The sequence below is a fragment of the Lytechinus pictus genome, chromosome 1 (genome assembly GCF_037042905.1).
Source record: "Lytechinus pictus isolate F3 Inbred chromosome 1, Lp3.0, whole genome shotgun sequence".
Taxonomy (NCBI): Eukaryota; Metazoa; Echinodermata; class Echinoidea; order Temnopleuroida; family Toxopneustidae; genus Lytechinus; species Lytechinus pictus.
In genome coordinates this window covers 38,758,034-38,776,806 of record NC_087245.1, presented here as the reverse complement: position 1 = coordinate 38,776,806, position 18,773 = coordinate 38,758,034, and the positions used below count along the sequence as shown (strand labels likewise).

The 18,773-nt window shown below is 36.8% G+C and overlaps 1 protein-coding gene across 1 annotated transcript; it reads left to right on the top strand.

The window, feature by feature from the left end:
* The first annotated feature begins 1,519 nt into the window (after positions 1 to 1,519).
* On the top strand, positions 1,520 to 15,568 carry LOC129262394 (protein archease-like). Its single transcript, XM_064102435.1, has 9 exons — positions 1,520 to 1,838; positions 2,700 to 2,724; positions 3,561 to 3,571; positions 4,766 to 4,797; positions 8,938 to 9,016; positions 10,046 to 10,128; positions 11,196 to 11,248; positions 12,067 to 12,103; positions 12,777 to 15,568. Exons 1-9 carry the CDS (start codon positions 1,610 to 1,612, stop codon positions 12,864 to 12,866), a joined length of 639 nt encoding a protein of 212 aa, XP_063958505.1. The 5' UTR covers positions 1,520 to 1,609; the 3' UTR covers positions 12,867 to 15,568.
* The last annotated feature ends 3,205 nt before the right edge of the window (positions 15,569 to 18,773 follow it).

The following is an 18,773-nucleotide window of genomic DNA, read 5'->3' as shown; positions in this document are numbered from 1 at the left end:
TGCTTGTTGACAAGAATTTACCCAATAATATAGTATATAGCTAGGCTACTATATGGCCTACGTGCCCTTTCAGGGCTTGAAAAGAAAAGAATTAGAAAGTAAATATTTTACAATATGAAATACATAACAAATAACAGCTCGACTTTTGACAGTAACAAAAAACGCATAGATTCTTTTAAAAAGTGTTACCTCACATAGGCCAGATTATTTTGGAGGCATGTAGGTCGTGACACTTCAAAGAAAAGTCTAACATTCTCTGTTAAAGTTGTTTTTTTAGTTATGTGTATCAGACAGCATATATATATATATTTGTGACTCTATTTATTGTTAGAAATGTTAATATATCATTGTAACTTATGTTCGATAATTTGTAAAAAAATTGTTCATTTTATTTTGATTGTGATCATTTATGTTTGGATTTCAAATCAATAAAAATAAACTTGAAACTTATAATTGTGTCTGGGTTTGTGTGTTTTGTATTGGGACTGTCGTGGGCCGGGGTGTTGAGGCCGCCCATTACGGTAGCCACCTATCCTCTATATACATGGGCCAAAATCCCAGGGGGGACAGGGGGACACGCCCCCTACCATTTGGAAAGGGGGGGGGGACACATTATCAAATGTCCCCCTACTATTTGTGGTCTTTTATGATGGAAAAAATACATCATTTAAAATCAAAATTTGTAATAGAATTTTTTTTCTCCAATTAAGTGTGCCCCCCCCCCCCCATTGAAAGTGATACCCTTTTTTGTGCTTGTCAAATTTATTTTGGACGAAAATACCATACATTTTGGGTGATAATCTTTTTTTTTTGCTTTTCAAATTTTCCGGGGGGAAAGTCCTTCATCTGCGCCTGGTCCCCCCTACCTTTGGGGAGAGATATCCGCCCATGTCTATCCCTGTCTATACAGGGGCCGGGGAAGCTGAAGCCCCCCCCCCCCCACTTTTTTCCAAAACCGTGTACAAAAACGTAAAAATTACCATATGATTTTGTGCATGGTCAGCCCCCCCCCCCTCACTTTGAAAACCATTCCGCGGCCCCTGCTATATTCTACCGGCGTATAAGCCCTATAGATGCAAATCTGTTTAAACAGAAAATATTGTAGTGCAATGAATCTTGTTCAAAATATTGGGACTAAGTGTTCGAGTTTTGTTTGCGTATATATTTGCTTCACTTCCTCGTAAATTTAAGGAAAATTTCAGGAAAGAAGAAATCCTTATGGGATTCTTATTTAATTTTGTTATAAACGGCCGCCCATAGTTTGCCATTGTTATTGCATGTGCAGTCGAGATTGTTGCATAGGGTTGCGAAATTTGGATTTTCACGTCGATCATGAACCCCGGCGCGCGGCCCGAGCACTGGCCCGATTCATCACTAGCACTGTGATGTGCCGTACCCATATTATATTGCTTCAGTAATTGGGCTTAACCAATCCGAAATTAAAACCCAGTAATAGTTAGCGTAGTACCGGTGTTAACATTTTCTCAGCTCTTATGTTACGTTGATGCTGTGGCTGCTGAGAAAAAACAGAAAAACGGTGGTAGTGTAGGAATATAAACGAATAGACGGAATTGTGGAAAACTAAAAAAATTAAAAGACAAAAATAACGATGGAGTCAGATGCCACCACCGCAAAGCTGGAGGAGCGAAAGGAGCTTGAGGACGCCGCCGGAGATACCGGGGCGACTTCGACCCCGGGAGACGCAGATGCTGCTGGATCCGAGTCTGCTGGGCCTGTGGACTTTTCTGAAGAACAACTGCACGTATTTGCTGGTCATCAAAAGGGAAACTATCCTCTATACGCAGATGATAAACCAGCCGGTGGTATAAACTATGAATGTAAGAACCAAAAAATAATTTTATAGTGTTAATTTGGGGATCTGACTTTACTTTACTCTTTAGACTTTACTTTAGTTTAGCTACCGTAGCTCATTACAACAATTACACTCAGTAGGGCACTCGTTCAATCAATTAACAAGGTTATTGCAGTGCTTGTGCGTGACAGAAATTTGGGATGGATCATCCCAGTTTACAGGGACTGTCTCAGTTTTCAAAGATTTCTCCGCACAAGAATTCTAGGAAAGTTCATTCACCTATCAGGTGCCGACACCGATCAAGTGCGCTAGTCACCTAGTGGATGTATTTCACCTCGGGTTTCATTATTACACAAGATTACATTGGAAGATGGCAAGTCATGAAAAATAGACGGTGAACTGGGGGGAACTGCATGAGGTCACTAAATCTCTTTTTATAGCACTCTCAATCCCTGTAATTGCTGTCTCCTTCAGGGGTTAGTGAAAAAAAACTTCCCATAAACAAAGACAATCCCAATTTATCAAGACATGATTTGTCTTGGTCTACAGTATGAGGATTGAGGATATCCTTGTTTTCTGGGACAATCCCAATTTTTGGATCAGCACCTCTACTGTTTGCAAGATTATCCACAACATTACTAAGCTTGCCAAAGCATAGTCATAATAAATTGAGACGTACATGTAAAACAGTAATTTCATGCCTTTAACTCTTTTACCTTTCTCCTCTTGAATATTCTTTTCCCTCTATTTATATCCTCTTCAGTCTTCATTTTATCAATCTATAAAAATGTCCCTTAGCTAGCCAAAGCCTTCAACTGTTTATGTCAGAAATTTTGTGATTGTTCCATAGACCTCTATCACCATAATTATTTTTTTTTCATTTCAGATTTGGATCATACTGCAGATGTCCAGTGAGTGATAATTTGTCTTTTTCATTTTTTTCATGGTCTTTAGTTACAGCAATAATACAGGGCTCCAATTTCTTTTTTTCTTTTTTTCATTTTTGGTTAGTACCGTACTCAGTGGCGGACCGTGACTCGGAGGAGACAAAGCATTGGGGGGGCACAGCATTGTTCACAGACAATGCAGTGCCCCCCCAATGCTTTGTCTCCTCCGGTTCACGGTACGCTACTGACCGTACTGTAAGTTTTCTTTTTCCCTACCATATAAAGGTTAAGAATGCATGCTGTTTAGTTCAAAGCCATGACTGAGTTCAAGTTTTCAGGAGCATTCTGGAAAGATGGGAAATAATTTTTTTTTAAATGTATTCTGAAACCCTATTTATTCAGCTTTTATGTTAAATATTACATGTGTATATGCTATGATATATTTTTTTTAATGCCCCCCCCATCCATTTATTGCCCTCAAATCAATAAAAAATCGAAATCATTTACTTGCTTGCTCCTGAATTTAAGTAGACCTTGCCAGCTTACCTTTATCTTTAAATATGGTTTTGAACTCTTATTTTACTTTCCATTATTTTACTTAAAACTTTTCTTTTATCTTGAACTTTGTGCCATTTCCCCAGATGTTTTCTTAGTCCTTATGTGTACAATAACATTTTTTATGATCAAACTCTATTATCAGTATCAGTCATATTAAAAAAAAGTCCAGTGTTCTAATGTTAATATCTTGTGACATTAAATTAGGGGTAATGTTTATGACAGATCAAAGGTTGGAATTTATTTAGTTCCTTTTCAAGTTGCAATAATTTTGCTCTTTTTTTAATTTCTTTTTTCTTTTGCAGATTACACTCTTGTATCCTTTATCTTATGATCTACTATATTCACCTTATACAAATAATTCATTATAGGCATTGTGATATATATATATGATATGTCTATAAGCCATTCCTGAAATAATTCCATTATAAAATATTCAGGGTAAAGCGAATCATATGATTTTTAAGGATCCCAAATTTTGAAATATATGCCCTGTAATATAATTTTATAATGCAACCCTCTAATATGCAATCACTTATTCTATTAAAATGTGTAAAGTTGGTTTTGATAAAAGCAGAAAAAACATAAGAACCTACTGGTGAAAATTTTGCGAAGTCCAGATCAAAGATTTGGTAGCTCTCTTATTGACCGGATGTCATAAATTCAATAAAATGCCATTTTTCTTAGAAAATTGAAATTGATTTATTTGTGCATTCATGTCATTAGATATGTCATTATATACCCACTAAAGCACATTCAGTCATCATGAATCATAAAAAAATGGAAATTTATTGAATTTATATCATATGACATCTTGGGCTGCTGCTTATACATGTAAATTTCAGAACTCTTCCATAGATTTTTGTCAACCTACACCAATATTTTCGTTATTTTTTCCGTTGAAATTATTAAAACACATTTATCGTCAGGGTTAACTGCTCATTTTTAGAAGCATAACTGCAAGTCTCTGTGAAACTAAAAAAAGAAGAAAAAAGTACAATCAACTGTCAATAATATGCCAATTCTTTGTTATACCACCCCCCCAAAAAAAAATACAATAAATGAAATCAAATGAAGTTTCAATGTTAGCTAGGTGCCTTGCTCCTTGGTTAGGATGGTGCCTGTCATGTATGATTTTTCATGTAATTTAGAAAGAAAAAAAAAGAGGTGAAAAATCAGAAGGGAAAGGGGAAGAGAAAGAACTAAAAAAAGAAAGAAAGAAGATTACTGGAAAGAGGGCATGAGCATGGTCATGGAACTATAGATATATAGTTCCACATTTTTTTTTCAATAAGAAAAAAAAAGAAAGAAGTCCTCAAATTTAGTTCACCTCCCTTCCCCCTATCAGAACCCCCCTGATCATGCAGCCCCCTTGCTGGAAGGGTAGTTTGAGCCTCCTTGTAACTCTGGTTTTGTCTTCCAATACTACTGTACCTGAAAAAAAATATGTGCATGCAGATGTGTGCAATAGTTTGTTTCAAATTTCCTTAGCAGAAATTTGATGCAACAGGGGGTCCAACACTCAAGGATTCATTTGAATCGGTGAGTACTAAAAATTTTTCATGATGCAATTTATCGACATTTATCATTACCACTTCAAAATTTACAATATCTGATAGGTAGTACATGTAGGTCTGAGAGGCCAATGCCTGCAAAATCATAGGAGTCTACTAAGTGAGCATCCATCCTAAATAACAAGTTATTTTTATCAGAAGAAAAAAAATCAGACAGGTACATGGGTGAAAGTTTGGACAAAATCGGACAAAATATGAGAAAGTTATGAATTTTTAAACGTTGTAAAAAATTGGTAATCACTATACCCATGGAGACTTCAAATTGGCCACAATGGTGATGTCATAGTTATGTGAGGCAAGGACTACTCTGCTATTTACTCCAATACATACAATTGTGAAATTGTCGCTTTTTTCAAAAGTTTTATTTCAAACTATATTTTTCTTTCATGAGGCTATCAAACCGTTATGCTTCATTAGTTATATTTGGATTACTGCCCCAGGGGAATGGGTACTTAAGAGGAAACTATAAATCCCTTATAATTAAGAACATGGCCTGTGGGAAAGTTGTCCTTCCCACTTGTCATAATTTACTTAGCCAGTTGCCAATTTGAAATTTACATAGTCTTAGGAATCTCAATTTTAAAACAGTCATAACTTTCTTATTGCTTGTCTGATTTCTTTCAAACTTTCACCATTCTGTTAAACTTATTTTTCTCCTTTCCCACACAACATTTTATGACCAAGGTTGGCTCAGTTGGGCAAGGCTGTGGTGGAGAGGGGGAGGGGGGGGGGCTTAGCACAGACCATGATTGAAATTTCAATCAATAAGTGGGTTTTGAAAGAAGTCTAGCTTAAGGTCGCAAGTGGTGACAAAGCATTAAAATTTTCTATGTACATTGCATGTCCAGACCCACAATTGTAAGGAGCTTGGTCTTGTTTGTAGAACAATGTGCCTTTATCCCACTTCCTACCTGCCCACATTTAAGCATACATTAAACATTGAATGATCTTTCCTCTATTTCGATCTGCCCTTATGCAATATTTGCTCCACTTTGAGACAAATGAGCTTACTGGTTTAGTCTACAAGCTCTGAGTATTCTCAAATTGATTTCAAACTATATGACCCATAGATTAAAGTTTTCCTTCATGTACATGTATGTGTATCTGGTCTTAAGAGTTTGAAGACCATGAGTTTGTTAAACCCTGAATTAAGTGGGAGCAAGCTTGACTCGGGGGGGGGGGGGGAAGCATGTGCCCCCTTTTAGCCCTTCTTATTTTTTTTAATTTTTCTTTTTTTTGTTGGGGGCATGTCCATGAAATGTTACACAAAAATGGTCTCCACAAGTCTTTTTTTTTTTTTTTTTGGGGGGGGGGGGGTAGCTTGTCGATTTTTTTAAAAGTGCCCCCCCCCCCCAATTGATAAATCCTAGATCTACCCCTAAGTGGATGGATAGGAAAAAAGGTTGGTAGAAGTTAGTTTTTACTATTGTGACATACAAAATATACTTTAAATTTTGAGAAATTTAAAACATCGCTGATTTTTTTTCCATTCATTCTGGGGGTGTGGTGTATAGGGGAGGGGGCCTACATGTAGGACAAAAAGTATTGAAAGTTAGGTTGGAAATCAGATCTCAGAAATTTGAATAGGCAGTATTTGGTGCATGGAAATACTGCTCCTTAAATCAGTGAGAGCTGTCAAACAACCAAAATATTATCCCCATCGGACAAAAAGTAATTTTTGTCTCGCCTGCATAGCAGAGCGAGACTATAGGCGCCGCTTTTCCGACGGCGGCGGCGGCGTCAACATCAAATCTTAACCTAAGGTTAAGTTTTTGAAATGACATCATAACTTAGAAAGTATATGGACCTAGTTCATGAAACTTGGGCATAAGGTAAATCAAGTATTGGTGAACATCCTGCTCAAGTTTCAGGTCACATGACCAAGGTCAAAGGTCATTTAGGGTCAATGAACTTTGGTCAAGTTGGGGGTATTTGTTGAATTACTATCATAACTTTGAAAATTTATGGATCTAGTTCATGAAACTTGGATATAAGGTTAATCAAGTATTAGTGAACATCCTTCCTGAGTTTCAGGTCACATGGCCAAGGTCAAAGGTCATTTAGGGTCAATGAACTTTGGCCAAGTTGGGGGTATTTGTTGAATTACCTTCATAACTTTGAAAATTTATGGATCTAGTTCATAAAACTTGGACATAAGAGTAATCGAGTATCACTGAACATCCTGTACGAGTTTCAGGTCACATGACCATGGTCAAAGGTCATTTAAGGTCAATGAACTTTGGCCGTGTTGGGGGTATTTGTTGAATTACCATCCTAACTCTGAAGTTTATGGATCTATTTCATAAAACTTGGGATATAAGACTAATCAAGTATCACTAAATATCCCCTGTGAGTTTCAGGTCACAAAACCAAGGTCAAAGGTCAGATAAGGTCAATAAACTGAGGCCATGTTGGGGTAATTGTTGAATTGCCATCATAACTTTGAAAGTTTATGGATAGAGTGAATGAAATGTGGACATGGGTGTATTTGACAAGTCTTAAGTCACCGTTCAAATGTCATCTATGGTCAATGAACGTGGTATTATGTCATTATATGAATGGTGTTTTTGTGAATGATTATTTTATAGTAGTTTTCAAAGTTAGCACTGCTGCTATATTAAATTGCGTAATGCAGGCGAGACTGCCAGAGGCGTTCCACTTGTTCTTAGTTTCGGGGGCTACTTTTTACTACCTTCTACCTAAATCTGAAACATTGGATAAGCATTATCGTGAATGGGAATTTTCCAGGGGAAGCATACAAACAGGACTAAATAACTCTTCCCTGATCATCGAGATGAATTTGTTTTTGAGATCTAGTTTGTCTGGGCGACTGTTCTCCCATGAATTCTGTATGATAATAGTCTACACTTCTATTGACATAAGCGCGCCCACTCTCTGGCATGCTTTTGTCACATAACAATAAAGGAGTGTTTGTGTTGGAATATGATGCACAATGGAGGATGCGTTTGAAAAACCCAATCGTGGGGGATCACTCCAGGGTGAACTTACTTACATGTATGGGTTTTATATTCAATTGGCCTTCTCATGAATTGGCAATGTGGTCTACATGTAATTGTCATTGGGTCTACCCTATACTTGGTTTAATACCCACATAGACTACTGTAACTCTGATATGCTTTTCACACTGCACTTTTTTTTCTTAAACCCAGGGAAATTGGTGGGGCAAAGGGGGGGGGGGGTCGGGTCTTATCCCCACCAATTTCCCGGGGTTAAGCTTAGCCCACTTCGTTTTCACACTACGTTTTAGCAAAGTGGCTATCACGGTAATTAGTACGGTACCATCTGACCGTGCAAACAAGCAGGGTAAGCCGGCTTATTGTGGTGCTAGCACCACAATTGCAATGCTAAGAGATGCAGTGTGAAACAAAACTGGGCTAAGGAAAAGTGGGGCTAAGCATTAGCCAATCACGTCGAAACTCAAGCCAAAATTGCATGATAATCATGCTTTGTATGGTAAAATCATCAATATTCATGAGCTGTGTGATAGTTTGGGGTTAAGGCATTAACCCTGGCTAAGCAAATAGTATGGGGTTAAGAAAGACAGTGAATCCACGAAAATATAGTATGAGGTTAAGGAAATGCAGTGTGAAAAGCATATAATTCTCATGTAGTCTACATGTACTGTAGTACCGAGTTGGTCTAATTTCCACTTCATTTACTCATAGCCGAAAAAAATACATTTTATTTCACTACACTACACATGTATACATGATCAATTTTTCTGTATAGAGCACATTGTATGCATGATCTATTTTTTGAAGAAATAACCAGTTGTCTCACGATGTATCAAACTATGTTTGATACATCATGAGACAACTGGTTATTCTACTCAATCCTTAACCACGATGAACCTCTTCCATATCATCGATCTATTTTTTTAAGGATTTGTTACTGAGAATTGTTCTTTATTAGATAATTGCCTCAATACCATCAGTCATGAAATGAAATGATTAAAATCTGTACTTTGTTTACAAAATATAATTTTTTTTCTTTTAAGACCACAGTTCTAGCACTTGATTCATTTCTGATCATCATCATCCTCAAAATGTAGTGTATAATGAAATTCTGTGTATATTAACCCTGACAGGTAGTGCAAGCAATGTTTGATTACATGACTGACATCAGATGTGTAGAGAGTACCATAAATCAGGAAGTTTCAGTTGAAGGTATGTTTTTTTTCAATAATTAATAATTTTAGGGTATGTCTTTTTTTTTTTTTTTTTTTTTTTTTTGGGGGGGGGGGGTTGTTTGAAGGGTCATCCCTTTATCGTCAGGGGGGGGGGGGGCATAATGGCCTGCACCTCACTATTTTTTGTGATATATCTGTAACTTTAGAGGTTTGCATCTCAATATTTCATGACTCTTTCAGTTCAGTTAATGTTAGGAATGCAATAGAGAATATTTACACCAAAAATTAGCATTCCAGGAACTTTATTGAACACTGAATAAGAGCAACAAGTGTAATTTCATGTATAAATGTAGATTAGCATAATAATAATACATAACATTTATAAGGTGCTTACTACTGGTGTTTCTAAGCGCACTGTGTTCTGTGGGATTACCGGTAAAAGAAAAGAAAACAATGTAGCAGGGGAAAATGACACAGCTAATGAACCTATAGGCCTACTATTAATCAAGAATCAAAACTGGTGTGCACCTCCAATTGACCGACCCACAACCACACAATAAATTCATATAAAATGTAATATATATAGATTTAGTGAAAGTTAGCTATTTATATGTAACCCTCATAGTTAGTCATTTTCTAGCATAGTGTGAATTTTGCTGCAATCATGCGTTCTGCGGACAAGATCTTAAAGGGCCATAATCCGCTACCCCCTCCATGACTATTGGGGGTTAAGTTGAAATCTCCAGGTTTATGTTCTCTAAAATGCAAATTCCATATTCTTTGGTGTTCTAAACATCAAATTCTTCATTCTTTGATAACATACTGTACATAAAACACAGGTTGAAGTTATTATAAATAAATAGTGAATATGTCAGAAAATCTAAGTTTCCATTCGACACCCTGCTGAATGCAGATAAAAGCTTGGTGACATGCTAAATACTGTGAACAGGTTGGATCTGCGGATATGCATGAGTTTGTACTTTGTTTATTGGATTTTACATGATTTTAACTGCATTTTTTTGTTCTTCTATTTTTTTCTCCACTCCTTTTCCTATTTCACTTGCAGGAGATGATATGAAGTCCTTACTCTTCAATTTCTTGGACGAATGGCTCTTTGTTTTTTCGGCTGAACCTTTCTTTATCCCTAGGGTGAGTCCAAAGTCCATTGTAGTGTTCATGCGATGGCTATCTTCTTGCAAGTTATGTGTATGATTTTTTGTTTGACAGTGATGTAGTCAAGGCCAGTACCTACGAGTCATGAGGCTGCTGGAGAAAACTTCCCATAGACTTTATACATGAGGCTGAGGCCAAGGCCGGCAAAATATGACCTCGGGGCCGGCCATGAACTCATCCCTGTTGTATGATGAATTTGATTGTGAGCTACTTTTTCCAAATCATTCAGGATAACTCCCATACAAACCTCTTCATTGCAATTCACGACGACTAGCGAGAGCCCTCGCGTTGAGCCAGTACGAGGACAAGAAAAGTTGTGTTGAATCATTATCAGTTAAATTTGCCTCTCGGTAATTCTTCTTTTGGAAACTGTTACATAACAGGGCCCCGTCTCACAAAGAGTTAAGATTGATCCAACCAACCACAACTCTGGAAAGCCAGCAGCGTCAACATTTAAAGTTCATGTTTGTTTAAAATGGTTTCCAGATATGGTGTGCATTCATACATTCACTGTTTTCTTGACAATTCAGTATGCTTCTCTTTGTTTTCAAAGGGCATTGTGCTAATTTCCTAAAGAAAAAAAATTATGTAACTTGATGGATTTCCGTATACTTGAGGTTGATCGGATCAATTGCAACTCTTTGTGAGACGGGCCCCGAAGTAACGTGACTGAGATTGATGAAGAATAGAGGGCACCTATGTTTTAAAATTGAAAATTTGCCTATTTGGGGATTTTGATATTTTTCCCTTCAAAATATCATCAAATGAACGAATCTGATGCAGTAACTGCTTGTAGAATATTTGTGGAATATGTCAATCATTCTTTTCATGTATGATCCTTAGGTTTCTGCTCTGATCCTTAGGTTTCTGCTCCAAGAAGTTATTCGACTAAACATCCAAATGTGCTTACTTTGCCAAGAATACAGCATATGAATTAATAATAAATGTTCTGGAGTACAATGACGAAAAAATATTGTATGAAATTTCATAATATAATGTCTTGTTACTTTTTGTGATTGTTTGATTTTTCTTTCAAATTCTAGGAAGTCAAGATCACAGAATTTGATACAAAGAAATTTAAAATTCAGTCAACTGGGTGAGAAAACATCATTGTTTGGTTATAGATATTGTTTAAAGCCTGGCTAAAGTTTTGTAAAGGTTCAACAATGTGAATTATCGCTAGAGGGTATTCATTTGTCTCGCAATCTACTATGGTCAACAAGGAAATTCGTGATCACTTGTTGACCATAGTAGATTGCGAGACAAATGAATACCCTCTAGCGATTATTTCAGTTTGCAATAATGAACCTATTTAGTATTAATGTGAATTATATTTGAGTATTGATCATCAAACATTTTGATAATACAAATGTGTAGTTACTGATAATTTTTTTTTGTCTGTTCGTTCTATGTGAAATCAAGACAAGGGGAGAAAATGATGACTTGACTGAATGATAAAAGTTAAAGAAATCTGAAAAAGGAATATGAATGTTAGGATTTTCGAAAAATGAGATCACTAAATACATATTTATCTTAGATTGGCAGTTAGGGACATTGTTATACTTGGTAGGATTATACACTATATTTTCATGTATTAATCAGTAATTATCAAATATTAATGAACTAATCAAGATATACCATTCATACTATATTTTATTGGTCTTTAACCAAGAGCCTTGTTAAATCATGAAATCTAATGCGGAAAAAAAAATCACACTCAAGATCATCCACACAGAGAAGCACATGTGGGACTGTGTCTTATTATTGCTTGGAAAAGACCCAACATTTCCTGGAATGGCAATGTCATGCTTACTTTGCTCATAATTACAAAATTTCTTTATCTCTATGACTCTATGTTGTATGGAGTCATTGATTGTTAGTAATTTTTTCCCTCTACATTTTTTTTCCATGTAGGATTGGAGAATATTTTGATCTTGTTAAGCATCCACAGGTGAGTCTAAAGCAATAAAAAAAGTACATTTCAAATCCGTGAACAACTCTCTATACCACACCTTAAAATTAGAGAATGATGCACTGTTTTTATTTGTCAATCTTCTTCAGCAAGATATTAATCCATATTGTGCTGCACTCTACCCAAGTGAAGTGAATGGGGTACCTAACGAGATTAATTCCTGACATACACCGATGCCTTGAAACAGCAGCCGGGCTGTGAGCCAAGGTCATAATGATGATATGCAAAATTTATATATAATGTTTCTGAGCGTTGCATACTATTACCCTGGCTTTATCACAGCTACCCTCATCAGGTGCTCGAGCATTAAAGGAATTTCTTCCTACCGGGTACCCATTTATTACACCTGTGTTGAGAGTGGCACATGTAGAAGAAAGCCTTGCCAAAGATGCGAGTGCTGGAGTGGGATTTGAACCCCAGACCTTGTAAATAAAGTCTACATGGAGACTTATCCACTCACTCACAACACCTCTACATTATTACCATATATAGTGCAAGGTCTGATCTAGTGCACTACTGAATAATGTAGGCATTTTGGTAGTGTTGCACAGAAACTGTATTTTATTCTTTTATTATTTATGATTATATGTCAGAAGTTGGATTGAAAGAATACCACCATTTAACGTGTTATATATTTTTGTGTTTATTACAGGGGACAGAGGTTAAAGCCATCACTTATTCCAACATGCAGATCCACGAAGATAAGGACACAAATGACATCTACGTGATCATCGACATCTGATACAAGCTCAATCGAGAGCATAGACTTTCTCCTCATGCAAGCAAACATCGGAGCGAGTATATGGGACTGTACCAGCTGTTTGAATGTATCTTCAATGCTGAGATGAAGTGAATTCCTATGTCTTTCTATACTTGATCATCCACGGCTGTTCAAAAGTATTTTCTGGCTTCTAATTTGATAAAATCTATCATGTAGGAACATTTATAGACGAAAGCATAAACCAGCTCAAATCATGACTGTAAATCAAGCATCTGGAAAGATGTGATGGTAAGCAGTTTTGCATAACTGAACAGGCCTACCCTGCAGTATAAAATAAAGAAAATGAATTAATTAATCAATAAATAAAACAAATAATACATGTGTGCTTGTACATAGAACAGCCTCTTATCTTTATCAGCTGGATGAGGATCTATGGTGCCTATTTTTTTCATACATCTTTAGAGGATTTTTTGTCCACACAGAAGTCTTAGAGTGTATATGTGGCAGTGCTGCAATATGATGTGTGCCGCTAAGATTGCTTTACACTGTGCGAGTGGCTACTGGATTTGTGAAAGAAATTGTGATGTTTTATACAATTTCTTGATACAAGGTAAATTATTTCGAATTTCAAATTTACATGTATATCCTGAATTGCTGTATGAATAAGTATATAGATTGCAGAGTGGTATGGCCCGTCTACTCCTGTACAATGGCAGAAGGCAGAGAATGACAGCGATGCTGCTTCAGTTGCAGCTGGCCTGCAACTGGTATCCAAGTCGGGCCTGCAACTGGTATCCAAGTCGGCCCTCTTTTGACTCGCTGACCAAAAATTGTGAGCAGTTTTGATATTTATAAATCTGATGACCTTTCTGGACCTCGGTCATGAACGATTTACAATTTGAATCTCAATTTAACCAATCTTATTGCAATTTCTATAAAAACCTACTTGCAGTCAATTGCACAGTTTGGGGCAAGTGCAGGGAAACCTGGTGAAATGCAGTGACCTTCTAAGTTTCAGGATTCCAAAATTCAAGGACCTTTAACCTTTGCTATGCCAATGTAAATACATGTAAATTCATATCCAAACAAAGTCCTTAGAGCTTAGTTTTCTTTAGCAGTTTGAGAGTCAATAAAAGTGGAATAGTATGTTTTGTAAAGCATAAAAGTTGTCTTTTAATATTTTATACTTCATGATGATTGTAATGATAATAACAATGATGGTTTCTCTTTACCTAAGGTAGCCACTTAAGCTAAGAACTGTTCTCCCAGTGGGCCCTATCAAACATGATATGTTGTCTACATTGAAATGATGCAATACCTGTGCTTTAGATTAATGATGGTATTTGCTCGAATTACTCTGTTGGAAATCTGCACGTGAAGCCAAACAAAAACACAAACCTTAATCCTCTCATTTTTGTAAGCCGAAAACTACATCACAACATAACCCCCTCTAATAATGAAGTTCCTGAGAAATTAAGACTCGAGAAATTAGTGTCGTCTCGGTCTCCCTTTTCTGAATTTGATCTTCCATTGACTTTGTACACAAAGCATAATTTGTGTCATAAAGGTCATGTAATGTTGTATGTCGCGAAGTTGGTTTTAAAAGTTCAAAGGAAACTGTCGTAATATTTTGTGGCATTATTTGCAGTCCAGAAAAATTGCCCTTACCCCCAGTCCTTTTAGGGTTAAGTGTTTAACAAATGCTCTCCATCATTGACTTTATGCTGATAGATACTTGGGTTATAGAATTGAAATGTGTTTCTGTAGGGTGTCTATGTTCCCAGACTCCTGACGGCTAATAAGGGGTTTTATGCGAACGGCCCCTACTAGGGAATAATATTTGCACATATATCTGAAATTGATGCAACTGATTGATGCAATTTTACTTAAATTTAACAGTTATTTTATAATATATTTACCATTCAGACATTTTTTTTGCCTGTTCTTGTATATCCTAGGCACTGAGGAATGATGTCCTTTTATGTGTTTTGTGATCATGAATGATGCCATTGGCATTATGTCTCACTGTGGAGGCACTTTGTGTACATGCTGCACTTTATGAATGCCATCTATTGAAGTCACCACTGGAACTGCAAACTCGGCTTAAATCGACGGTGTTTCATTCTTCACTTGCATGGTGATCACTTTTCTTTTCCCCTTCTCCTTCCCCCTTCCTACTAGGCTCCGGGTGATTTTTTTCCTGAGTTTACAATTCCAGTGGTGACTTTATTAGATGGCGTTCATAGGCCCGAATTCACAAAGGTCTTTTTGAAAACCCACGGTTGAGTCCATGGTTTATGTAGATTTCCTGTATAAATTACGCTTTAATTAAGCGCGTATCGGGCGCGTGTGTAAAAAATTCCCAATGCTGATGAGCGCTTTTGTCACTGCACCAAATTGACGCCTGTTACCATGGTTATATACGCTATTTTATTCATGAGTCCACTCTTCAAACAGTGAACTCATGAATAAAATAGCATGGATAACCACGGCAACAGGCGTCAATTTGGCGCACTGTGACAAAAAGCGTGCATCAGTATTGGACATTTTTTAATATACGCGGTAAAATAAGCGTAATTTATATAGGAAATCTACATAAACCATGGACTCAACCGTGGGTTTTCAAAACCACCCTTGTGAATTCGGGCCATAAGGTCTCGGTCGGATATAATTATGTGTGTGAGAGTTTTGTCAGACGTGTATCAATCGGATATGATTATTTACGTCTGGGACTGACCTTTAACGTCACGTCACCATCCGTAAGATGCGACCAGGGCTCGAATCTCTGTCTGCATCAATTTGTAACTTCGCCACATAGCTTGGATTTCAGGTGCACGCCACAGCACCCAGTTGTGGCGTGCACATGTACACATAAGTGCCTGCAGAGGGAGACATAACACCATTGACATTGAGTGAATTCACCTCGTCTCCCTCCTGCCATCAAACTGGACAAATATTTCCATTGACACTTTGGCCCATTTTCTGATCTTGGGTTTAATTAATTCCAACACTAGTCTAAAGTTTTGGTTTAACTGTGGATAACCAATTATGACGGGTATCTCTCACAGTACAAGTTCACTTTTTCAGCTCATTGGACTCTCAAATCCTTCATAACTGACTGGGAATAATTAGTGGAATAATCATCTTCTTCATTAAAACATGAGGAAAGATCCAAAAACAGATAGGAAACATGTAATGTAAATACAATTTTGAAATATTTGACTTCCCATAACTTTAACAGAGTTAGACCATGGTCGAGGTTAAACCGGAATGCATTGCAGAACAGAATACGGGCCAATGATTCTATGATTTTTTTAGTCCTAGTAGTCCAGTCATTTTGATGGATTGAATAGATACAGATGCGTGTAATGTAATACGTGTATACAAATAATACACACCGTCGAGGTCATTAGAATGAATTGCATGCACAAGTTACCTTTGGAACAGTTTGAATACGCCAGAGTCATAGCCAAGGGCATTTTGACTGTTACAAAGGTGACAAGTTTGTGTGATTATTCTAAAGCCCAGCGCACGCTATGCAATCCGATGCGACGCGATTTAGTAATAAATCATATTTTGCATTAAATGTGAAGGTTCCAAGAAGTAAACTTATTTTATTTGAAGTTCGGCATTATGATATGAATAATAAAATCATAATTTTGCTTTGCGGAAAGCTGTGGTCTGAGGTTGGGTTAGTCCAAATCGGCTTCAAGTTGCAGCCGATGATGTCATTGCGATTTTGAAATTTAATTTTTTTTAATTCCTACAGGGAGGCTTGAAGTAGACTGAATTTCGATGTCAGTCCTACCACTACCGGTTTTCTGAATTATGATCGCTAAGATATTTATTGGCTGGAATGTTCATCTCAAATGTTATTACAATGTCTTTAAAATTCGGATCGCAACGATTCGCGTAGTGTGCGCAGGGCATAATGCTCGAGCAAAATGATTGTTATTATGTATGTTTTATGAAATAGTGATGTGGACCCTTGTTATTTGATAAACAATCATGGGTGGCGTCACAAGAAAATATTTGCAATCAATTGCAAATGTACAAGTGATAAAAGATTTGTAACTAAAAGTTATGTATGATTGTTAATATAAGAAGCGGACCAGTGATCAATAGACCATTTCGTAGTTTACTTCATGTGCAATTTCGGTCAAATGACCTTTCATTTCTTTCATTATGATAGGCAGATTTGAAAGCAAGATATTGTGTAAGCATGCCTTACATAGCAGGATGAAGAAATTGAATAGACCAGGTGACGAGAAGGTATTTGTTGCATTTCTACTTTGAGTGCATTAGCATGTTGTTGTAACTATGTACTTGGTCTACTGATATAACAGTCGCTAGTAGACGTATTGTTGTTTTTTGTGGATCTAGTGAAAAACACTATTCAGAGGAATTTATTGATAATCAAGACATCAAAGTTGGTGCTTATCTCATTAAATATTGAAACAGCATGTCACTTTAGTACCAATGAACTTTTTCTGATCATGCGCAGACCGGAACTACGAAATGGCCTATTGGATATTTGCAATTACTTGCAAGACTGATAATTGGTTTTGGGACCTTCAATTGATTGCAGGTTTCTTGCAAAACTCCATTTATCTCAAAATCATGACTTGTAGATAGAAGGCTACTAGTCATTAGTACCAGTCTTTGGCAATTGTTCCTGTTCGCTAAGATAGAATGGTCACATGATAGATGTCAGCCAATCACTTGATTGGGATCCATATTGCCAGTTTTAAAATTGTTTGAATTTATGTGATTAACTATCATGCTGCATTTTCTCTGTTGATGAATGCATCTTTTAGTATTCCAACAAGAGTGAATACTGGATAATAAAGTATAATATAATTTAGATACAAACTACATGATAATCTGCTTCCTGTGTCAAGTTCGGTTTATTTTCAATTGTCTCAAGCCAATTTGTCTATCATTTTGTCTACCATCAGTTCATCCACTAGCCACATAGTCTAAGACTTAACCCTATAGCACCTACAGATTCCTATGCATAATGGCAATTACTCACTGGATGAAACAATAAAACTGGTAATAAGTAGGCATTGTTCCAAACAAATTGAAATAGTTTTTTATAAATTTACTTTTGTTCATTACAAGTTATATTTATTTTGTAGCATAGGACCTGTTGAATAGAATGGTACATGGCAAAGTTCAATCAGATGTACGAATATTGACCTTTGACAATCGTTTGCAGAGCGAGAAGAAAAAAAAAATTTCGGGTTTCAGCCGCCCCAGTCCCACGCCTTCAAAAAAATGTAAAGTATCACTGACAGAATACTAAAGTTTTCGCCAAATCTTGGATCAAATATGTCAAAAATTAATTCCAACTCACATCTAGATGTCACTCTGTGTGATATCCAACGTTTTGATGAACATATAGCAACGCCCGAGCTTCTTCGGCGAAGTAAGTGGTTTTCCGAGACATGGACGCAGCCATCTTTGCCGAGATCGACTGCGCAACAGTCTGAAACTTGCTACACACCGATGCATGTCAATCGGTTTTTCTCTTTTATACTCAATAGGAGCATACACTTTTCTTTGCAGATCTATATAGCAGCCAACCTATACGGTATGCACACGCAATATTACCACGGTAAATCATAGACAAGAGATACTATAGCGCAAAGAAAATGTACGGGCGGTTAAGGGCGGTTCAGTGTGTAATAGGAAGGGCGGTCTCGGGCGGTTCAGGTGCTATAGGGTTAACTCTTAATCACCATTTTGTCCACTCAACATTTCATCCAATAGCCATTTAGTCCATATACGATTTTTGGTCTAATTGGAATAAGTGTTAATTGGGCAAAATGAATGAAAATAAAATGGATATTAGACCAACTGGTTATGAGACGAAGTGATGATTGGACCAATTGGCCAAGACAAATTTTTGATGGATAAAATGAA

Bases quoted from the DNA above. Each gene is read 5' to 3' on its own strand.
- LOC129262394 (XM_064102435.1), top strand. From the start codon at position 1,610: ATGGAGTCAGATGCCACCACCGCAAAGCTGGAGGAGCGAAAGGAGCTT. The intron at 1,839-2,699 runs GTAAGAACCAAA...TTTTCATTTCAG, and splicing joins CGGTGGTATAAACTATGAAT to ATTTGGATCATACTGCAGAT. The intron at 11,249-12,066 runs GTGAGAAAACAT...TTTTCCATGTAG, and splicing joins TTTAAAATTCAGTCAACTGG to GATTGGAGAATATTTTGATC.